Genomic DNA, 20,078 nt, shown 5'->3' with positions numbered 1-20,078 from the left:
CCAGGGCCGGCAGGCGGGGCACCAGGCAAGGCTTGGAAGCCGCGCCTCCCCCAACCTCTCCGGGCCTCCCTTGCCCAACTTCCCCATAGCTACAGCTTCAACTAAAAGTGGCCATTGACCTTTCAAGCTTTTGAGCAGTGATGCAACAGAATATCATTTCAAAGAAAAATGGTTATCGAAATTTTGAATCCGGTTTTCCCATGAGTGTTATTTTTTGTTTTTTCTGTAAAAAAAAAAAAAAAAAATAGGTCACATTCAAAGTGGGTCACATTTCAGGGGCCGTTGTGCCTGGATGCAGGCTGAGAGGCCAGGTGGCCTCTTACAGGGTGGGGGGGTGAGAGCCCCAATAGGAAAGAAGTACTGGGACCAATCCGAACTCCGGGTCCCTGGCTTTGCACGTGAATCACAGAGACAAGCGCACCAGGCCTGTCACCCCGCACCCTACTCGGGCACAGGTAAGGGGCACCTCCCCTGTAGGCACAGCAGGTGGCCAGGGTGGATCTCCCGAAGAACAAGCTGGAGTTGAGCTGAGAAGGAAAGGAGGACCTGGGCAAGGCTGATGCAGGGGACTACCGGTTAGAGCTCCAGGGGGAGAGACTGAAAGCAACCCGCGCAGCTTTAAAGGAGGCGCTCAGCTCCGCTCTTTTCTTGGCCATCCAAGATGCTGGCGGAGGGGACAGTCTCTGCTTCGCTTCCTGAGGTGCCCCGGAGTGGTCGTCGACCTGGGCAGTGGCCTGCTAGCTCGGGTTCTGTGTGTCCTAGCGAGGGAGGGATCGACCAGAGCCCCGCCCCCTCCCCCCACCCCGGTCCCACCCCCGGGACTGAAGAGAGGAGGGTCGCGTCTGGCAGGCGCACAGAGGTGTGGATGGCTGGCTTAAAGGTCCCCTCCTCCATGGAGGGCTGGGGAGAAGAGGGGCTGAGCGCCTTCGCGGGACCAAGGTGCTCAGCCGATGCGGACAGGGGCAGGTACTGGCCGCTTAAATAGGCATTGGCTGGGGATTTCTCCTTGTCCCCGAGCACCCCCGAGGTGCAGGGTCAGGGGAGGGCGGAGACGCAGGCTTCCACACCCGCAGCCACCGGCAACCCGCACCGGCTCTCTCCACCCGGGTTCCCTTGAAGCCTGCGCATTAGCGCCGGGGCCTCTTTAAAGCGCTGGCGGGGGCTGCGGTCACGTGAGGCGGATTCCTGGAAAGTTCCTGGAAAGCGGCCTCCGCCGCGGCCGGGCGGGGCGCGCGGGGCGGGAGGCGGGGAGCGAGGGAGGCGCGTCCGGGCTGGGGAGTCGCGCGCACACTCTGCTCCGGGGGAACAGACGTTTAACTCTTGCCAAGTCTCGCCGCCTCTGCGGCTCGCGGGCCTTGGGCTTTTCCCCCTCTGAAGCATGAGCCTTTCCTCCCGCAGCCGCCAACGCTGCGCGGGTCGCGGACAGTGCGCGCCGGGGCTCCAGGCGCGCGGCCTCCTGATCCCTTGCGCCCGGAGCCCGGAAGCTTGCGGCAGGTACCGCTCGCGAATCCCGAAGGTTCCGCCCGGGGTTGGAGGGGTGGTGGCACAGTGGCCGGGGAGGGTGGCCGGGTGCGAGCACCGGAGCGGCGGACTGCGTGGGGCTTCCGCAGTTTAGGGAGCCCCTGGAGAGTTCAAGTCCGGGCTGTGCCTCATCCGGACTCAACTGCCTCCTCTCCCGGGTTCCTTTTCGGTCTCGGGAAATCTTCGGAGCACCCCCACCTCCCCCCAACAACTGCTATCCAAATTTATAATCCTAATAACCTGATCTCCCGCTCCTCCCCGCCAGCCTCCGCCCTTGCTCCCCCCACCCCACCCCTTCTCTTTTCGCCCATCTCCTGCGCCGCAGCTGGAGGGAAACCCGGCACTGGCGAGCAGGGGTGTCAGCCTGGGGCGGAGAAGGGGGAGCTAGGCGACGATCCCCGGGATTTTTTTTTTTTTTTTTTTTTTTTGTCTGCCCTTGGCGCAGAAAAATCCGGCTGCTTCTACTGAGCATAGAGCCGGTTGCATCCCCAAGGCATCTCGTTCCACAAATAAACGTCACCCGGGGAACTCAGACGGACACCCCTCCTCGCCCCCTCGCTCCCCCGCCCGGTGTCCGCCGGGGAGGCTGCCTAGTGCGGAGGCGGCAGTCGCCGTGGCGGAGGTAAGACCTCAGTCCCAGTTGATGGCACGGCCCGCTGCGCTCGCTGTTGCGGGCTCAGCCCCCGCCTCATTTGGAGCTCCGGCGGGGGCTGCATGCTCCGGCCGATTCCTCGACAGCGCCCGCGGCGGCAGCTGCAGGAGCAGCGGTCCGCATTTTGGAGCGCCCGCCGCTGCGTCCCCCGCGTCCTCGTCCGGAGCGTGCTCCGGGAAACGGCAGGAGTGGGGGCGAGGCCGCCTCCGAGGCGGGGATGCAGCGGCTGGCGCGCCGCTAGCGCACCGCAGCACCCTCGGCTGGCGACCCAGGAGCCCTGCGGCGCTTTAGGGCGTGGAACCAGGTTTTGCCGGATGCATTCTCCCTAGGGCCCTGGGGCTGCTCGAAACCTGGGATGGAAATGCCAAGTGCAGAGAACTGCCCTGTTCTTTGTGTTTTGTTTTGTTTTTTTTTCCTCCGACTTGCCCATGACAAAGGCCTATCCGGACCCGCAGGTGACTGTTTCCTAAGCTGCCTGTGTGCGATTCCTGCACACAATTCTTCGGCGGGAAAACACCTTGTTTACTCTCATCCTGTCGCCCTCCTCAACCCTCCACTCACGCTAACTTTAGTGTCTTGGATCTCTGCCCTTTTTACCCTTCTTTCCCCCAGAGTTGGGCAGGGCGTTAGCTGGATGCTCGGGGTTAAATGGTAGAGAACACGCAGGCGGAGGAGTCCCTGGGATTTTCCACGTGTCTGTTTACCCACCCCCACCTCGGCCGGAGGGGTTCAGTCCAGACTGACCCAATCTCTGTTCCATTGTTTCTTCGCAGGCGATCTGTGGGTGACTGTGCCTGCGAGAGACTTTGCCATACCATTCTGACGGAATTTGGAGAGAAAGAGCCAGCCGCTTCCAGTCTCCTCCCCCTCCGCCACCATTTCGGACACCCCGCACAGTCTCCTTTTGGGGTACCCTGTGACTTCCAGGCAGCACGCGAGGTCCACTGGTCCCGACCCGGGCGACCACCTGTCTCAGACGTGTTGACTCATCTCTCATGACCCTGCGGTGCCTGGAGCCCTCCGGGAATGGAGCGGACAGGACGCGGAGCCAGTGGGGGACCTCGGGGTCGCCGGAGGAACAGTCCCCCGAGGCGGCGCGTTTGGCGAAGGCCCTGCGCGAGCTCAGTCAAACAGGTAAGGAGCTGGCGGCTGGCGAGGAGTGCGAAACGGGGCGCCCCCATCCCCACCCCACCCAAGGCGGTGGCGGAGAGCGCGGCTGGGACGCGAGCCCAGGTGGGGAGCACTGAAAGCGATGGAACTACGTCTCCTCGCGTCCGGTCTCGCCTCCGGGGCCCGGGAACCGCGGAGAGGGATGCCCGGTTCTTAGGTGACCACAGCAGCAAAGTGGAGAGACGCTGAGGCTTGGGCGAGGGCTGGGATCGAGCTGGGCTCATTTTAGAAATGCTCTCACAGCGCGGTGGAGCCTAGGCTGCTTTCAGCCGGGGCTCGGGCTCGCACCCGCGTGGGAGAAAAGCAACCAGCGCCTCTCTTAATACGGGGTGCGCAGGCGGCCAGTGAGCTGTGCTGCCTCCTGTCTGGGCTGCGTGCGCTCCCGGGCGCAGCCGCCGCTGCCGCAGCCCGGGATGGTGGCAGCCAAGTTCTGACTGAGACCTACAGACTATGGATCGCAGCTGCGGGGGTAGTCTGGCCGAGTGCAGCCCGCTCCCCGCGATGCGGAAGCGCTCCCTGCATCTGAAAGCAAAGAAGAGAAAATTGTATTTTCGCCCAATAGCTCGAAAACAATTTGGGTCTTAAAAATCGGGCTTCTGAAAACTTAACCTTTGAGGCAAAACAACTTTTGTAGCAGTAGAGAGGGGGAAAAAGTTTCAGTCTTTCCTTTAGCCCCTGGGCTTTCCTTGGGAAAGTTTCCGGGTAATATTTTTTGTGGCGTGGGGGAGGGGTGCGGGGGTGGGGGAGAGAGCTGTCGGTTGAAATAGGGGGGCACATTGTTCAAAGTTATTGAGTTACTTTTTAAAGTGAGATGCAGAACATGGTCAAGATGAATCAAATGGAGATTTCAGAGAACAGGGGTTATAATACAGTTTGAACCTGGGCAAAGTCCAAAAGAATATAGTGAAGACTGTAAACTCTTTCTGCTTTTCCTCATAAACTTAGCTAGTTGTAATCAAAGCAGTCAACAGTAGTGCCTTCTAGGGCTTCTGACAGAGGCTAAACGTTACAAGTTCTTGTGGGGGTGGGGGGAGGTCAAGGGGCTACCCGCCAGTCAAAAAAGTTGCTTCTGTTTTTAATTGAAATTACTGGAGATGAGTTTTCTACTTTGTCCCCTGACTTCTAATTTAGTTCTAATTTACTTAAGTTTTTGTTTCAGTTAAACTGTACTAAAAGTATCTTGGGTTTTTTTGTTTGTTTGTTTGTTTTTTGTTTTTTTTTTTTAATTTTTGTTCAGCCAAATATATCTGTCACGTTGCAAAAGTTCTTTTGGATTATTATAAGAAAACCTTAACACAATTTAAAGAAAAACTACAGAAAATCATTTAAAAAGAAAAAAAATTGGTTTACAGTTGTGCCTAGAACGGACTTAAGTTTTTATTAAATACCTACCAAAAGATCTGTAGTAGGCCTTGGTAAACTTTCATTCATAGGCTTTAAAAAAAAAAAAAAAAGGTATAATTAGAGAAATCTGTTGAGCATGGAGGCACAGGCCTATAAATGCCAGGACTTGGGAGGTGAATCCATAAGAACAAGAAGTTCAAGGTTATCCTTGGCTATGAAGTAAAATTGAGGCCAGCCTGTGCTATAGGAGGCCCCGTCTCAAACAAAACAAAACAACTAGAAAAATGACTGCCAAGTACAGACCATACTCTAAAAATTCTTAATAATAACTTTTTCACTTTCTTTTCTTTTTCTTTTTGAATGAAAAACCCCAGGATGGTACTGGGGAAGTATGACTGTTAATGAAGCCAAAGAGAAATTAAAAGAGGCACCAGAAGGAACTTTCTTGATTAGAGATAGTTCGCATTCAGACTACCTACTAACTATATCTGTTAAGACGTCAGCTGGGCCAACTAACCTGCGGATTGAGTACCAAGATGGGAAATTCAGATTGGATTCTATCATATGTGTCAAGTCCAAGCTCAAACAGTTTGACAGCGTGGTTCATCTGATTGACTACTATGTTCAGATGTGCAAGGATAAACGGACAGGCCCGGAAGCCCCCCGGAACGGGACTGTTCACCTGTACCTGATCAAACCTCTGTATACATCAGCACCGACTCTGCAGCATTTCTGTCGTCTTGCCATTAACAAATGTACCGCTTCGGTCTGGGGACTACCTTTACCAACAAGACTAAAAGATTACTTGGAAGAATATAAATTCCAGGTATAAGTATTTCTCTCTCTCTCTCTCTTTTTTTTTTTAAACACATGCCTCATATAGAATATCTCCGAATGCAGCTATGGAAAGAGAACCTGGAGGCCCTCCTCTGGATAACTGCGTAGAATTCTTTCTCATGGACGGTTGAGCTTAATCTAATTTAAAGGTGTGAAGATGTAGCTAGATATTTTAAAGTTCCCCTTAGGTACTTTCAGCTGAATGATGATTTCTTTCCTATGGCTGATCAAGACCAAAGGGCCCTTTTAAATGAAAAACAAAAACAAAACAAAACAAAACAAAAAAACCCAAAATGTCCCAAGGAAAGGCAAGAGAATATTCCTGTCAGAATGACTTGCCTTTTTTGGGGGTCCCTATGCACTGGGTCAAAAGTCCAAGCACCATAGGAGAGAAAGACTTCCATGTGGCTAGCTGAAGGAGGAAAAGACCCTGGCTGACCCAGGCTTCAGCTCCACTTTAGATGCCTGGTGATCAGTCTGTGTTAGAACATGTTATAGTTTGCATCCTGACGTATCCAGTAGGAGTTTCGTTAAGTTGATCATGCTTGTATTTATCTCTTGTTTTATGCAACTAATCAAATCAACCAAAAAAAAAAAAAAGAAAGAAAGAAAGAAAGAAAAAAAAGAAAAGAAAAAAAGATTGTCACCGTGAGAGCCTGAGAGCCTGTATTTGTCTTTTTGACTACATGTATGAACTCCCCCCGTGAATGAGTACTGTAGCAATCCATTTCAAGGCAGCCTTACTTTAGAAACATTTCAAACTGGTGCAAACAGAAAAGACTTCTCTCTTTTCTTAAGGCTAAAGACAAGAATGTCACGCTACACAGGTGCAACTCAATCCTCAAAAACAAAAACCAATGCAGACAGAGACGTTTTACCCCTTGACGTAGCTGTGAGTCCTAACCTATTGCCATTAAAGTTCTTTTTTTTTGGAAATGGCTTTAGAACTTTTCAAGTTGCCCTTGAATTGTCTGACCACGGACATCAACAGCTGCCTCCCTTCTACCATGTAGAATACTATGACTTACTTTTCTTCCAGATATACGGGGGTACCTGCCTGTTTTTCAAAGTGTTTATTTACTGCTGTTACTATTTGATTAGAATGTATTAAATAAAAAGAAACCTGACTTTTACAAGTTGCACTCATTACTTTGAGTTGTAGATGTCCATTTCCGTGCTAATAAAAGGTTGCCATAAAAACTCCTATCAAGTGAAATAAACTAAGCAATCAGCACAGGGTAGAACATTAACTCGCTTGCCTCCAAATAAGGCCTGCACCTGTTCTACGTGTTTTAGAAAGCATGGTTTACAAGCTAGGAGTTGTCAAGACAGTCTGATCATGCGCAGGCCGGGTGGGCACAATCCTCGTGCCTTCTGTGTTTTCAAAAGGAATGGTTTAGAAGTAATAAAAATTATGTCAGGGTCTGAGCTTTTAACAAGTTGAACAGACAACAATACTAAATAAAAATGACAGGTTCTACAGCCGCTTTCTCTTGGCCACACAGTCTCGTGACTGCTGCAGTGTGCCATCTTTTCTGAAGTTTAGACACTTCTTGCTGTGTTTTACATTTTTCCGGGCCAGGTTCCTGTGTGCCGGCTAAAGGAGAACCTGGTGTATCGTGTGCACACTCTTGAGTGAATAGGAAGTTATAAAAACACAGACTAATAGAACGTGCTTCTCACATATCTTACCTTGCGGTTTTTGAGATCCCCAGTTTTACACCTGGAAGGAAACCTTAAGCATATCCAAACTGGAAGGATTGCTGGGTGCCTCTTAAGAAGAGCTAGCTCTGCTGGGTGGTGGGCCAATAACCTTTCCATTAGGACACTTAGATATGCTTTTTCCGGATCTCACTTTTGCATACCAACTGTTCTCTGGTAGAATGCTTGACTCCTGGGAAAACTCTCACAGGATTGGTAGCAAGGGGCTTTGTGGAATCCCTTTATAGGTCTCCTCAGATACTGGGACTGATGGTACTTGTGCCTGTGGTGTTATGACAAGCTCCACGGTATTGCATTCAGTGACCTGCAGGTGGGCCGGGGGAGCCCAGACTCACTGCATTGGCCTGTGAAATGGGTCACCTTATCTTTCCTATCCTGATGGTGAGGATGTTGTTAAGCATCAGGGGACAGTTTTGTTTTTTTTTTCCTTGCTTTATAGTTTCTAATATTTATTTATTGAGTTCCTTGCGTGCCAGCTTCTGACTCAATACTTTATGCATATTATCTCATTTGATCCTCGTAAGGACCGAAAGAGCAAAGTACAGTATTTATAGGAAGTGAATATTTCCACACTGATCCAGTTAAGAAGTCGGAGCAGGCTGTAATAGCAACCCTCAGCCTTTTTACTGTGGCCTCAACCAGACTAGTACAGATACCTTAATTAGTGTCGCACTCTCTCTTAAAACGTTTTCAAGAAATGATTTCTTTGTGCATGTGTATGTGTGTATGTGTACACATGTGCCATGTCATCTGTGTGAGAGGTGGAGCGCTTGTCTATTCTCTCCTTTCACTGTGTGGGTTCCAGGGATTGAGCCTCAGGCTTAACCGGCAAACACCCTTACCTTGGACTTGCCAGCCCTCCAGCCAGTCTTGCCAATGGCTCTTCCCTTGAAGACCCCTGAAACGGGAGCTCATGATAAGGGGTAAAGGAACAAGGTGTGGGGGGGGAATGGAGTTTGCCCCTTTACTGGGTGGCTGCTAAATGATGCTACTTATCACTGGTTGGCTCACTTAACAACAGAAACAAAGCCGTGTTCACTCAAAGTATCCTCAACAGAGGCCGGGCATTTTTTTCAGTGTTGTTTTTCTGTGTGGAGTGGTGTGAAACATTAGTGAGGGTATTTATTATTGGCATTTTAATCGTTGCTGTTCTTGTGGAATGTCCTGTGCGGGATTTGTATATCCGCCCTCCCCACCCCCCACCGACTTAAATGACGGCTGTGAGTTTCTGTTCAAAGTGAGCAGAAGTGAAGGAGCAAATGTCACCCCATCTAAAGTGGTAAAATGACATCTGCTTTTTAGGGACGGCGAGCCTGGCTTGTGTGAGCTTGGAGGTCTTGCTTAGTGTTGTCAGTGTGAAAGTTTGACTTCATCATAATTACATAATCCAAATAGGTGACAGAAAGGGACTGTTGGTGGTTCCACAAGGTTTATTTTCTTGGGAAGGCTTTCCCTTGCTTTTAGAAAATTGTACCCTGCTTGGCGGAGGGCAGGAGACAGAGACGTCATCAAATAATCCAAGGGATGGAATGTCCTGAGAGCAGACTGTGCCCTTCTGGTTGTGGGTTTGGGCACAGGGCAGGAGGGGCTGAGTGGCTGTGGATCTAACAGCTGGGCTGAAGCCTCACTGGCTCCCAGAAGTCCTGTCCATCTTCTGGACCTCTCTACCCTCCCAGTGAAAGAATGTGGCTCTGGGCCTGTCATTCCCTCAGAGGCCTGTATTCTTCTCATCCAGTTGTTAACTCCGTAGAATCCTGGAGTCCAGAACACACTGTTAGGGTCACTCAGCTCAGGCCCTTTATATTAACCAGAACATTTCAGATGCAGGGACTAGAGATCATTTGCCTGTACCCTGGCCAACAAATGGGCAACATCCAAACACACAGCTCAGGTCCTGTATCAGCAGAAGCTCCGCACTTCTGCCCTTGGTTTTAAAAACCTGCCTGTACCCTCCTTTGCTGCAGTTAATGTAACTCAAAACTGTCTGCCTCTAACGTGCAAAATCAGGCTTCGGAATATCACTACAGGAGGATACTTTCAATTCTTGGCTCCTTCTGCTTCATTCTCCAGTCTTAACCCTTCTGTCTTGATCCACTGTATTAATTTGAATTCCTTGGTTCTGTTTGTTTGTTTGTTTTTGTAGTTTTGGAGATTGAACATAGGGCTTCACTCATGCTTGGCATGCATCCACCGAGCCACATCTCCACTCCATCTCACTGTCTCTAATCTGTTTGCCGCTTTAAAACCACAGTCCTCCGGTCCTTGGTGTGTGGTGATCTCATGACACCTCTGCCAGATGTAACCCGCACAGGGCCAGAGTGCCCAGGTTCTAGTCTCCTGTGCTTACCTACCAATAGAGTCCGTTTTGGCTCTTGTCCCCTCTTACACACAGGTAGCTCCTACCTTTCTCATTCTCTTCCCATGATGCTGTCTTTTTAGTTTATTAGATAAATCCTTGGTGGCTGTTATGGGAGGGGAATTCAAGTCTACTTGAATTAGGTAAATTGACAGATTTAGCGTCTTTAGGATTAAATCTGTCTCTGTTTCTCTTTAGCTCTCTTTAGGATTTAAAAACCAAAGCTAGTTCCCCACACCACAGGTCAACACTTATTTATTTATTTTTTTTAAAAACTTGTTTATTTAAACAACCCTAGGCTCCTTTCTAGATAGTTTATGCTCTGTTGGGAAGGAAGAAAGAGAGCCCTTCTTTGGCTTGTTTGTTGCTGAGAGCCATCCTTGCAGCTCCCGTTTGGTCTTCTCTTACCTCTTCAGCTGCCTTTTAAGATTTTCTCCAGTTTTCCCTCTTGTGTGGTTTCAGAGTAAGTCACCTTACCTCGCACTCAGCTTAAGTGACAACTGTTGCTGGAGTCAAGCCTCTAAAAGCCCCGTTTGTCCCCAATGCTTGGCTAGCAGGTCAGCTGAAACAGAGTCATTGTGGTCTTCCTACCCCTGTCTTCAGCTCTGTCCACAAGGGAGGTCTGAGCTGCCAAGTCTGATGGGGGGGGGGAGGGTGAGGAGACACACACACACTCACTTCAATAAACATTTACTGGGCCATAAAAATCAAACTGCTTTTATAGACAACTCTCACTTTGAACTCCATTCTTCACCTAGAAAAAAAACGACGGGGCTGCGGCTGCCCTAGAGAAGGAGCAGTTTGTGAGGGGCTATACAGTCCTTCTGTGGTCTCATCTCAGTGAGGAACAGGGAAGGGAGACTCAAGCCAGAGCCTTGGTGCAAGCTAAGGAAATAACACCAGCTGCTTTCCTCTTCTGTTTCAGCCCAAGTTCTTCCCAGAGAGCCCCCTCACTTCGGCGAAACAAGACATAATTTGCTAGTTAAATCATCACAGGACTTCATAGATTTTTCCTAGACTGTCCCAGTTTCCAGTCGTGTTAAGATAAAAAGATAGTCTTTTTGCCAAATGGTTTTCCCCTTCTGTTCTTTTGGCAGCCCTTTTCCTGTTTAGATTTTGATCTTGTGTTGCTGTGATCTTTCTCAGTCTTTCAGGAAAACCCTCCCCGTGTTGTTTGTGCCCAGGGAAGTTGTTTTTCCACTTTGACTTTCGTCACCCTGATGAACTGATGAACTGCACTGCCTTAGGTAGTGGACCTTATTGTGGGTTTGGTCAGAAAGTGCATTCTTGCTTAGTGTTCTTTGTTTATTTACCTGTTCTCCATTATTTGTTGGGATAAAGGGTGGAGAGAGTGCATGCGGTCAGACAAACCCTCTGCTTCCTCTCCTTTCATTCTCACTTACTGGAACCACTGTCAGAAAAAAAAAAACAAAAAACAAAAAACCAGCTTCTTGTCATTATTATTTAAGGATATTGAAGGCAATAAAACAGCTGGGGAAAGTAAAGGGGTGGAGCCTCACTGGCGTGAGGAGGGGCTAGCCTGAGTCGGCATTAGGTACCCAGAGCCCTCACAGGACCAGTTTGTTTCTATCACCCTTTGGACCAGTCCTCGCTCTTGAGCTGGGGTAGGATTGAGCAATTGTAGGAAAAACCAAATTCTTCTAAGACAGGGTCTTAGGTATCCTAGACGCGAACTCGCTGTAGAGCAAAGGGTTATCCCGAATTCCCGATCCTCCTGCTTCAGTCTTTCAACTGCTGGGATTACAGGTATGTGCCTGTACCAAGCCTGGTTAATGCAGCGGAACCTGGGCTTCCTGTGCTCCAGTCAAGTTCTTGACCAAGTGAGCCACTTTTCCAGAAACTGGCAATCATTGTATTCAAAATTGTGCTCCGCTTTTATGTTGGGCAATGTTACCTTTTCCTGAAGGACCAGGCACTTTCTGACTTAGCATCTTTTCCTCATCCATTACAGCGTTATCTGTAGTGTTCAGAGGTGGGAAGAATGAATATCCTTCAAGTCTTTTTTTAATGATATATTTTATGTGTGTGTATATGTAATGTGTGTGTGTGTGTGTGTGTGTGTAGATACCCAGAAAAGGCCAGAAGAGGATGTTGGATTATGGTTATGAGTTACCATGTGGGTGTTGGGAATTGAATTCAGGTCCTCTGGAACAGCAGCAAATGCTCTATCCTGTCCCCGTCCACAAAGTCTTGGGACCCAGGTCTAGTAAATCAAGGTTTTAACCTTCTATTTATTCATTTATTGGATAGCCACCCCTCCCCCCTCACCTGCATTGTCCCCACCCTCTCTCCTTCCTGGTGACATTTATTGGGTGTAATTTATTATTCTTAACCCAGGGAAGAGTCACACTCTCACATTACAGGGGCCCCTCTACCTTGTGGGAAGAGATGGAGAAGACAGGACTCCTATTAATTCAATAGTTTGGTCTGTCTCATGCCCCCTGGCACCATTGTGTTTAATCTCCACAACAACCAGGACCATTACAGACTCCCTTTATTGAAAATAAAATAGGGGCTTGAAGATGGAAAGCATATCGCCCAGCAATACTGCCCTCCCACTAGGAGTTGTATCTGTATGGATACTATGAAACAAAACGCAGGGTTATAGCTATGAGAGTCACCCTGAGGACAGGTGCCCTGCGCCTGCCTCTGGGCAGATACCATGTATCTAAGTATTAAGACAGGAAGTGGTCTTCAGATAGACTAGAGAGGAAGACCTTTTGGCCATGGGGTTGAAGAAGGTAGAGAAAAGGCTTGTGGGATGTACTGTCAGAGAGTGAGTTGGAACCGATTTTACCTATGGAAATTTTAGGTGTATCCTGTGCGGTACAGGAAACTGATAAAAAGCTTCCCTCGCTCCCACCCCAGAATGCAGCAATAGGATTTCTTTATTGTTAGCAGATAATCACTGTACACAGTAAGGGGTTTTCTATGACGTTTTAACCCAGGTATATAATATACTTCGTATATGCACCCCTCTCCCCTTAGTCTGATAAAACACTGCTTAAATGAGAGGAACAGCTTAGGCTTGTGCTGTGTACTGTCCTTCTTGACTCCCTGAGTGGTGGGGCTTAGAGGCCAGAGAGTGAGTGAGGGGTGTGTGGCAGGCAGGCAGGAAGTAGTTGTCTGGGAGGAGTGGAGAGGCAGACAGATGTTCCAGTTTGTCATCAGGCTCAGAGTGGTCCCAGAATTTGGAGCTGTGGGTCTGGAAGCTTTCCATTTGATACCAGCTTCCACTTTGGGTGAGTTGAGCCAACTCTGCATTTTCAGGAAAGCAGGGAACGGGTGGCACAGTGGTGGCCATTCTGAACTGGGAATGGAAAGACTATTTCTAGTTGCTTTGTCTTGGACCAAACACTGAGCTTCTTAGAGTCTCAGATACTACGTTTGTAAAATACAGAGCTTGCAGTACTGATGTCTACAGGGGATCTCTTTCAGGAAGTTACCCTTACCTGTGAGCACATCACGGGGTGGGAGGAGACAGGAGAGGCAAACTCCATATTTTGTTGGGGTCTCAGGCTGACTCAAGTTTTAGCATATATTCTGCCTCTATGCCATCACAGACTCTGGTTTATTTGGAGAGAGAAATTCTCTCTACTCTAAATTCTTGTTTCCCTTTTCACAGTCAGAGTCAGTAGGCTGTTTTTAGTGTGGTAAGAGGAATTTTATGTTGTTTTCTGAGCTATGGATCTTTGAGCTCTAGACTGCATTTGGAGTATAGACTTGGGTTTTAGATCTTGGTTGTGATGGAAGAGGCTCTGATGTCTACTTGTTGTTAGCCTAATAACTCTGGGGATGAATTTTCATCATCGAGGGGCCCAGACGACTGTCCTTACTGCTCTCTGGCCTCTTGGAAAAATGTGGGCAAAGGGTAATTTCTCCAGTTATAGATTATTCTAATTTTTAATTGGTGACCTTTTAGCTTTGTGTTTCCTTGTCAAGCAACTTATTACAAAAGTTGCAATTTGTTACAAAACACCCCACCACCTGCCTTAAGGAGATTCTTAGACTCTTTGGTAAAAACTAAGAGAATTGCTCCTTTTCCTTATCGGCAACCCCTGGGCTTTGCTCTTGCTAAGCAAGTGTTTTACCATAGAGCCACGCCCCAGCCTCCACACTGAAAACAGCTTTGAGTGTAAACTCCACCCCCCACCCCACTCCCCGTCTATCCAGTTTTTTATTTTAAAGTTTTATTTTATTATTTGTGTGTAAATGCATGTTTGACTGTATGGGCACATGTGTCTGTGTGCCTGTCGGGCCAGAAGAAAAGGCTTCAGATGACCTGGAACTGGAGTTACAGATGGTTATGAACCTCACTTTATATGGATACTGGGAACTGAACTGTGGCCCCAGTCCTCTGCAAAAGAGAAGCAAGTGCTCTTAGGCATGGAGCCATCTCTCTAGCCCCTAACCATCTTTTGTACTTGGTGGTCTACTCCCTGGCTTGATCAACTGATACTTTGTTTCGGCCTCTTGCCCAGCTGGGGCTATAGGTATGCACCATCCTGTACGGTTCCTCCTGGGTCTGTCTTAAAGCAAGGGCACCCACTTCTGCTCTTGACACCCACCATGGTTTAGTTGCCCTTTGTTCCCAGCAAGAGAGAGTCGGGTTGCAATTTACATGCTAATCTGATGACAGCTGGTAGAGCCTTCAGTGCTGGTTTTCATGGAGTAAATTCTTGCTTTGCAGCTGGAAGTTAGTCACCGTGAGAGTGAGTTGTAAGCTTGGTTTTCTCTGTGCTCTCCTCATCTCTTTTCTTTATAACTCATCCACACTTTGACCATCTGTTAAGCCAGTAGAAAAATAGACTGATACAGCAGTCAGGGAGAGAACAGAGGCATGCAGGCATCAGATCACTTAGCCTGGCAATAGTTAAAAGCTCCTAGGAAAACCAGGTTGAAGTTGTGTTGGGTAGGTGGTAGAATTCATCATGTTCAAAGCGTGAGTAAGGCAGCCATTCCAAAGCAGACCAACTCTTGGGTTCTCAAAGGACTGGGGAAAAAATTAGTAATACCAGGCATTGATTGCTCTTGCTAGTCACCACCTATGACCTCAGCAAGGGAACACAACAAACCACTGAGCTCTACTTTAGAGATGAGGAGGCAGAAGTTTAGTAAGATTAGATTATTATAGATCCCAGAGAGCTGGGATTGGAGTTCAAAACGGTCTGACTTCAAAACAAAGTCTATGACTTTATTCTCTCTTCCTGTTTTCTTAGTAAGCTTACTCTATACCTTTGCGCAATGCGGTATGACAGAAAGATGTAGTTAATATTTAGCATGTTAATTTTAAAAGGTTATGACTCTGCCTGATGTCTAAATGCAGTGTTGTTAGGATTCTACTGTGTCTTCTTGAATCCCCAGCATAGACTCTAGAAGATTCTCTTATCTAATTCCATTTCTAGCCCGTGTAACCAGGTCCCATCATCTCTTTCCTTTCTTCTTTTTCATTTCTTTTATTTTTTTGGAGGTAAATTCTATGAAGGATGTGGTCTCCGTATCTGTTCTATTGCTGTGAAAAGACACTATGACCAAGGCAACTCTTATAAAGGAAAGCATTTAACTGGGGGCTTGTTTACAGTTTCAGAGTTTTAGTCCTGTTATCATCATAGTGGGGGAGCATGGTGGCACACAGGCAGGCGTGACCCAGGAGAACTTTACAGCCTGATCCGCAGGCAGTGGGAAGATCCACACACCTCTTCCAACAAGACGCATACTCCAGTGAGGCCACATATCCTGATCTTTCCCAACAGCCCAAGTGGGAATCAAGCATGCAAATATATGAGGCTGGGCGAGGGTAGAGGAAGGGGGGAAGGCGAGGGCGGGGAGGAAGTCTCATTCAAACCAACTTGGATGCGTTTGGCATAATGGGCTGGGGTCTGCTACAAAACAAACAGCCGGGCTGCTTGATGGCTTAAAACAGCAGAGTTTTATATCTTAAAAATTCTACCTGAGTCTGTCAGGTCAACAGCAAGGCTAGTCACTCCAAACCCTAGTCTGATGAAGTAGCCACCCATTGGCTGGTTCTGGAAAGCTGAGCCAATGGAAAAACGAGAACTCAGAATGTCTCCTAGCAGTACCCGCACTAAGCCGGAATGCTGTAAGATGGTGCCACCCAACCATAAGGGGGCAGGCAGTGTGACCCTCCCTGTCTCCGAAAGGAGGAAACAAATGCTTGGTGAATGGTCTTAACCACCACACACACCATGCCACGTGCCAGACAGCCTTCATTTCTCTAGCGCATGGTTTAAATTAGTCCTGGGTGACTTTGCAGGACATACATGGATTCTTTAGTTGTGTTCCCGTCTTCCCAATAGCAAGAGTCATTTGTGAGCAAAAGGGAAAGGTCTGGAGGTGGAACCCTGTATTGAAGCTGAGCTCTTCAGTGGCATCTCTCTGGCTTCTTGCCTTGTTGAAATTAATCCTGTCTTTCTACAGTGTGAATAACTCAACAAGAATAAATTATATGCCCATTCACTTTCAGTATTTACTTCTTTACCTATTCAGCATTACCTGATGATGCTGAATATCATTTGTTCTCCTCCTCCTCCTCCTCCTCCTCCTCCTCCTCCTTGTCCTCCTCCTTCTCTCCTTCTCTCCTTCTCCTCCTTCCCCTCCTTCCCCTCCTTCCCCTCCTTCCCCTCCTTCCCCTCCTTCCCCTCCTTCCCCTCCTTCCCCTCCTTCCCCTCCTTCCCCTCCTTCCCCTCCTTCCCCTCCTTCCCCTCCTTCCCCTCCTTCCTCTCCTTCCCCTCTTTCCCCTCCTTCCCCTCCTCCTCTTTCTCCTCCTCCTTCTCCTCCTCCTCCTCCTCCTCCTCCTCTTCTTCTTCCTCCTCCTTCTCCTCCTTCCCCTCCTCCTCCTCCTTCTTCTTTCCTTCCCCTCCTTCCCCTCCTTCCCCTCCTCCTTTCTCCTCCTCCTTCCTCCTCCTCCTCCTCCTCCTTTCTCCTTCTCCTCCTCCTCCTCCTCCTCCTTTTCCTCCTCCTCCTCCTTCTCCTCCTCCTCTTTTTTTAAAACAAGTTTTCCTTTCTTTTCATAGATACAGGTTTTATGTGGCACAGTCTAACCTTGAACTTGCTATGTAGCTGAGGCTAGCCTTGAACTCATGATTTTCCTGTCTTTCATTCCTAAGTGCTGGGATTATAGGCATCCTTTACCACGCCCAACTTTTTTTTTAAAATAAATTTTCATGCAAATATGAAGCCCTTTTAGGCACATTGCAACTGCAATGGACTTTTTAAATGATAAATTGATAGCTAATCACTGATTTTAAATTGCTTTTGTGAGGACTGTATTCTAATTTCCAACAACTGAGTTCTACACTGACTTTTTCTGCAGAAAGCAGCAGGATAGCCAGAATAACATGCTGTGTCTCAATACACAGCGATCCTCTACTGAATTCTTGGGTTGCTAGGCATGACAAAATATGCTGACTTTAAAGCAGAATTCAGGTTTCCTTCAATGCTGCCTCTCAGGTTTTCTGTACTAACCTGGACTGAAAATTGTCACATTAGTGATTTTCTCCCTCTTCATATTTCTCTCTCATTTGTTTATTTAGTTAGATATTTTATCCATCTGCTTATTCACACACTCAGCTCACGAATATTTATTAAACATCTACTTGGATCATGCATAAGACAGGGTTCTAGGGAAAGTTAAAAGAACACTGTCTGTTCTTAAGCAAATCACAGTTCCAAAATTGCAGGCTAGGTTTGCCCCCATTTTTGAGGGATGAATTGGAAGACTCTAGGGCAGAGGTTCTCAACCTTCCTGTGACACTTTAATATGGTTCCTCATGTTGTGGACTCCCAACCATAAAATTATTTCATTGCTACTGTATCACTGTAAATCTGCTACCGTTACAAGTCATACAGTAAACATCTCTGCTTTTTGATGGTCTTAGGTGATTCCTGTGGAAGGACTGTTTGACCCCCACCACAAAGGGGTCACAGCCCACAGTTTGAGAACCTCTGCTCTAAGGGATGCTTGAAGTCAAGGATGGGATATACTGTGTCTCATAAACACACACACACACACACACACACACACACACACACACCTATAAGAAGGTTTCACTTATAAATAAAGTATAATATTAACGACCTCTAAGAATAAAATAAAATATAACAACACACCAGAAGAAAAGCTAAGACAGCAGTAGGGTATGGTAATACACACCTTCAATCCCAGCATCCAGGATACAGTGTTAGGTAGATCCCTGCAAGGTTGAGGCCAGCCCGATCTCCATTGTGAGTTGTGGGCCAGTCAGAGCTACATGCATGGTGAGATCTTGTATTGAAGATAATTAAGTAACTAAATACGTAACAATAGAACTGTGACAGAGTACCCACTTGTCTACTGTGCACAAGGCCCTCATTCAATTCCTAGTCCCACCCAAACAACAACTAAACCCAAAACAAGACAACCCCAGAAAGAGCTGTGCTTTTTTATTTATTTGGAACCTCTGTTCCAGGGAATGCTTGAAGTCAAGGATAGTATATACTGTGTTACACACACATACACACTTGTGTGCATACACACACACACACCTATAGGAAGGCTTCACTTATAGACACAGTATAATATTAACAATGGCTAAGAATAAATAGAATTCATCATTGATATTTTCAGTATTGGAGTTCACTACCTGACATTTTCATACCACAGTTGATGATCGTTGACCAATGGAACTGAGGGAAACAAAACCTGGGCCAATGAGAGTACTGGAAAATGCCTCTAAATCTGCAGGTGTTAACCCATGCAATCAGACAACACAAATAGAGGATATTTTTAGAAGGCTGTGATTGTACTGACCATACACAAGGTTGTCACCTTCTCATTGCCTCCCAGTGTAACAGGTATTTGGTATAGGTGTTGGTATAAGTTATCGATACTCAAATCTCTCTCTCTCTCTCTCTCTCTCTCTCTCTCTCTCTCTCTCTCTCTCTCTCTCACACACACACACACACACACACACACACACATGCTTCTGTTTTAATATGCCTTAAACAGTTGCAATGGCTAGGCCACTCACAAGCTTCCATATTGCTAACGCCGCTCCCCATACTCCTGAATTATAACTTACTAAAATCTAAATTCCATCTTTGCTACCCTAGACCCAAATGGGGGAACCACTTGGGTCCACTCCTCCCAGGCTCTTACATGGCTGTACACACTGGTTTCTCCAGTTTTCAGGCCTGACTTTTCTGTTTCCCCTGCAAAACGATTCTAAATCCTTCCTCTTCCCTGGGTTCCCTTGCCCATGAAATCTAAAGCTCCGCCTCTGTCTCCCTGCCCAACCATTGGTCACCTGCAACTTTATTTACCAATTAGAGCCAACTGGGGGCAAAACCCAGTGGCATCTTACATGTAGTTGTGTGAATTCCCCGTGTAATTTGGTAACCCAACTAAATAATATAATAAACCAAACCCATAACATATGTGTGATATTGCATCATAAGCAATCTAGAGATGATTTATAAAGTCTGCCCTTGAGTTATATACAAAGGCTCTGCCATTTTATATAAGGTACATGTGAAGTTTGGGGTGTCTTGTACAAGGTCTGGGAGCCAACAACTTTGATACACAAAGATACTTGTAGATTGGGAGAACAGTGCACCCTGGAAGGGAAGACTGGGGAAATCCAGGGAGACAGCAGGGACCTAGGAGATGACTTGGCCTGGAGGACAGACCGGAGGACAGACTGGAGGACAGACTTGAGGACAGACAAGCACTAAAGGCTTTGCCTGCCTTTCAGAATTGCTGAATGCTTACCTGGGAAATGAAAAACCCTTAAAGGCTTTTGAGTATAGAGTGATAGCCACAGGCATAGGACCCAGAGCCTTTCACCCACATACCTACACTTGCAAGGGACCTAGAGCTAAAATGGGTGGGGTCACAGGAAAACAGTTTACATGGTCATTGTTAGCATCTTCTAAACAAGAAGGGGCTTTCCTTCAGGTGTGAGCCTATCAACAGATGACATAGAATCAGTAGAGGGATGTGAGATTATCACCTATAGAAACCTGGTATTTGGAAATGAGATTACAGTTATTGCTTATAGCACAAAATATGTTTTATACTAAAAACAAAAAACAAATGAACCCTGAAGTTAATATGAATATTATATCTATTGTTCATATCTTTTATTTTTAAAGATTATGATGGCATCATTTCCCTTCCTTTGTTCCATTCAGATGCATGGGCTCTTTTATCACTAACTTGTTATATATATACATATATATCTATATCTCTATATACATACACATATATACACACATATATCCCTAAAGACATAAGTGAAACCTTCTTAGTCTGTGCCGTGTTAATTGTACATGTAGTTTCAGGGCTGACTATGTGGTATTGGCTAACGAATAGGTGTGCTCCTCCCAGGGGAAGACTATCCAGGTCTCAGCTTGGTTGCCTGTGTTCTTCTTGTAGGGTTGAGGCCTCCTGGGGGC

General features: G+C 47.3%; 1 protein-coding gene across 5 annotated transcripts; it reads left to right on the top strand.

Annotated features, from left to right (window-relative positions):
* The first annotated feature begins 314 nt into the window (after positions 1 to 314).
* On the top strand, positions 315 to 6,660 carry Socs2 (suppressor of cytokine signaling 2). 5 transcript variants are annotated; one of them, XM_076920045.1, is made up of 3 exons: positions 315 to 455; positions 2,947 to 3,307; positions 5,062 to 6,660. In XM_076920045.1, the coding sequence occupies exons 2-3, from the start codon at positions 3,169 to 3,171 to the stop codon at positions 5,517 to 5,519; spliced, it is 597 nt and encodes a 198-aa protein (XP_076776160.1). In that variant the 5' UTR covers positions 315 to 455; positions 2,947 to 3,168; the 3' UTR covers positions 5,520 to 6,660. The 5 variants fall into 5 exon arrangements, with proteins under 5 accessions (XP_076776160.1, XP_076776158.1, XP_076776157.1 ...); XM_076920043.1 differs by lacking the exon at positions 315 to 455 and adding an exon at positions 822 to 966; XM_076920042.1 differs by lacking the exon at positions 315 to 455 and adding an exon at positions 1,259 to 1,494.
* Positions 6,661 to 20,078: the final 13,418 nt, after the last annotated feature.

Source organism: Arvicanthis niloticus, chromosome 22 (genome assembly GCF_011762505.2).
Source record: "Arvicanthis niloticus isolate mArvNil1 chromosome 22, mArvNil1.pat.X, whole genome shotgun sequence".
In the NCBI taxonomy this organism is placed as follows: domain Eukaryota; kingdom Metazoa; phylum Chordata; class Mammalia; order Rodentia; family Muridae; genus Arvicanthis; species Arvicanthis niloticus.
The sequence above is the reverse complement of the archived record's forward strand: the minus strand, read 5'-3'. Positions and strand labels throughout refer to the sequence as shown.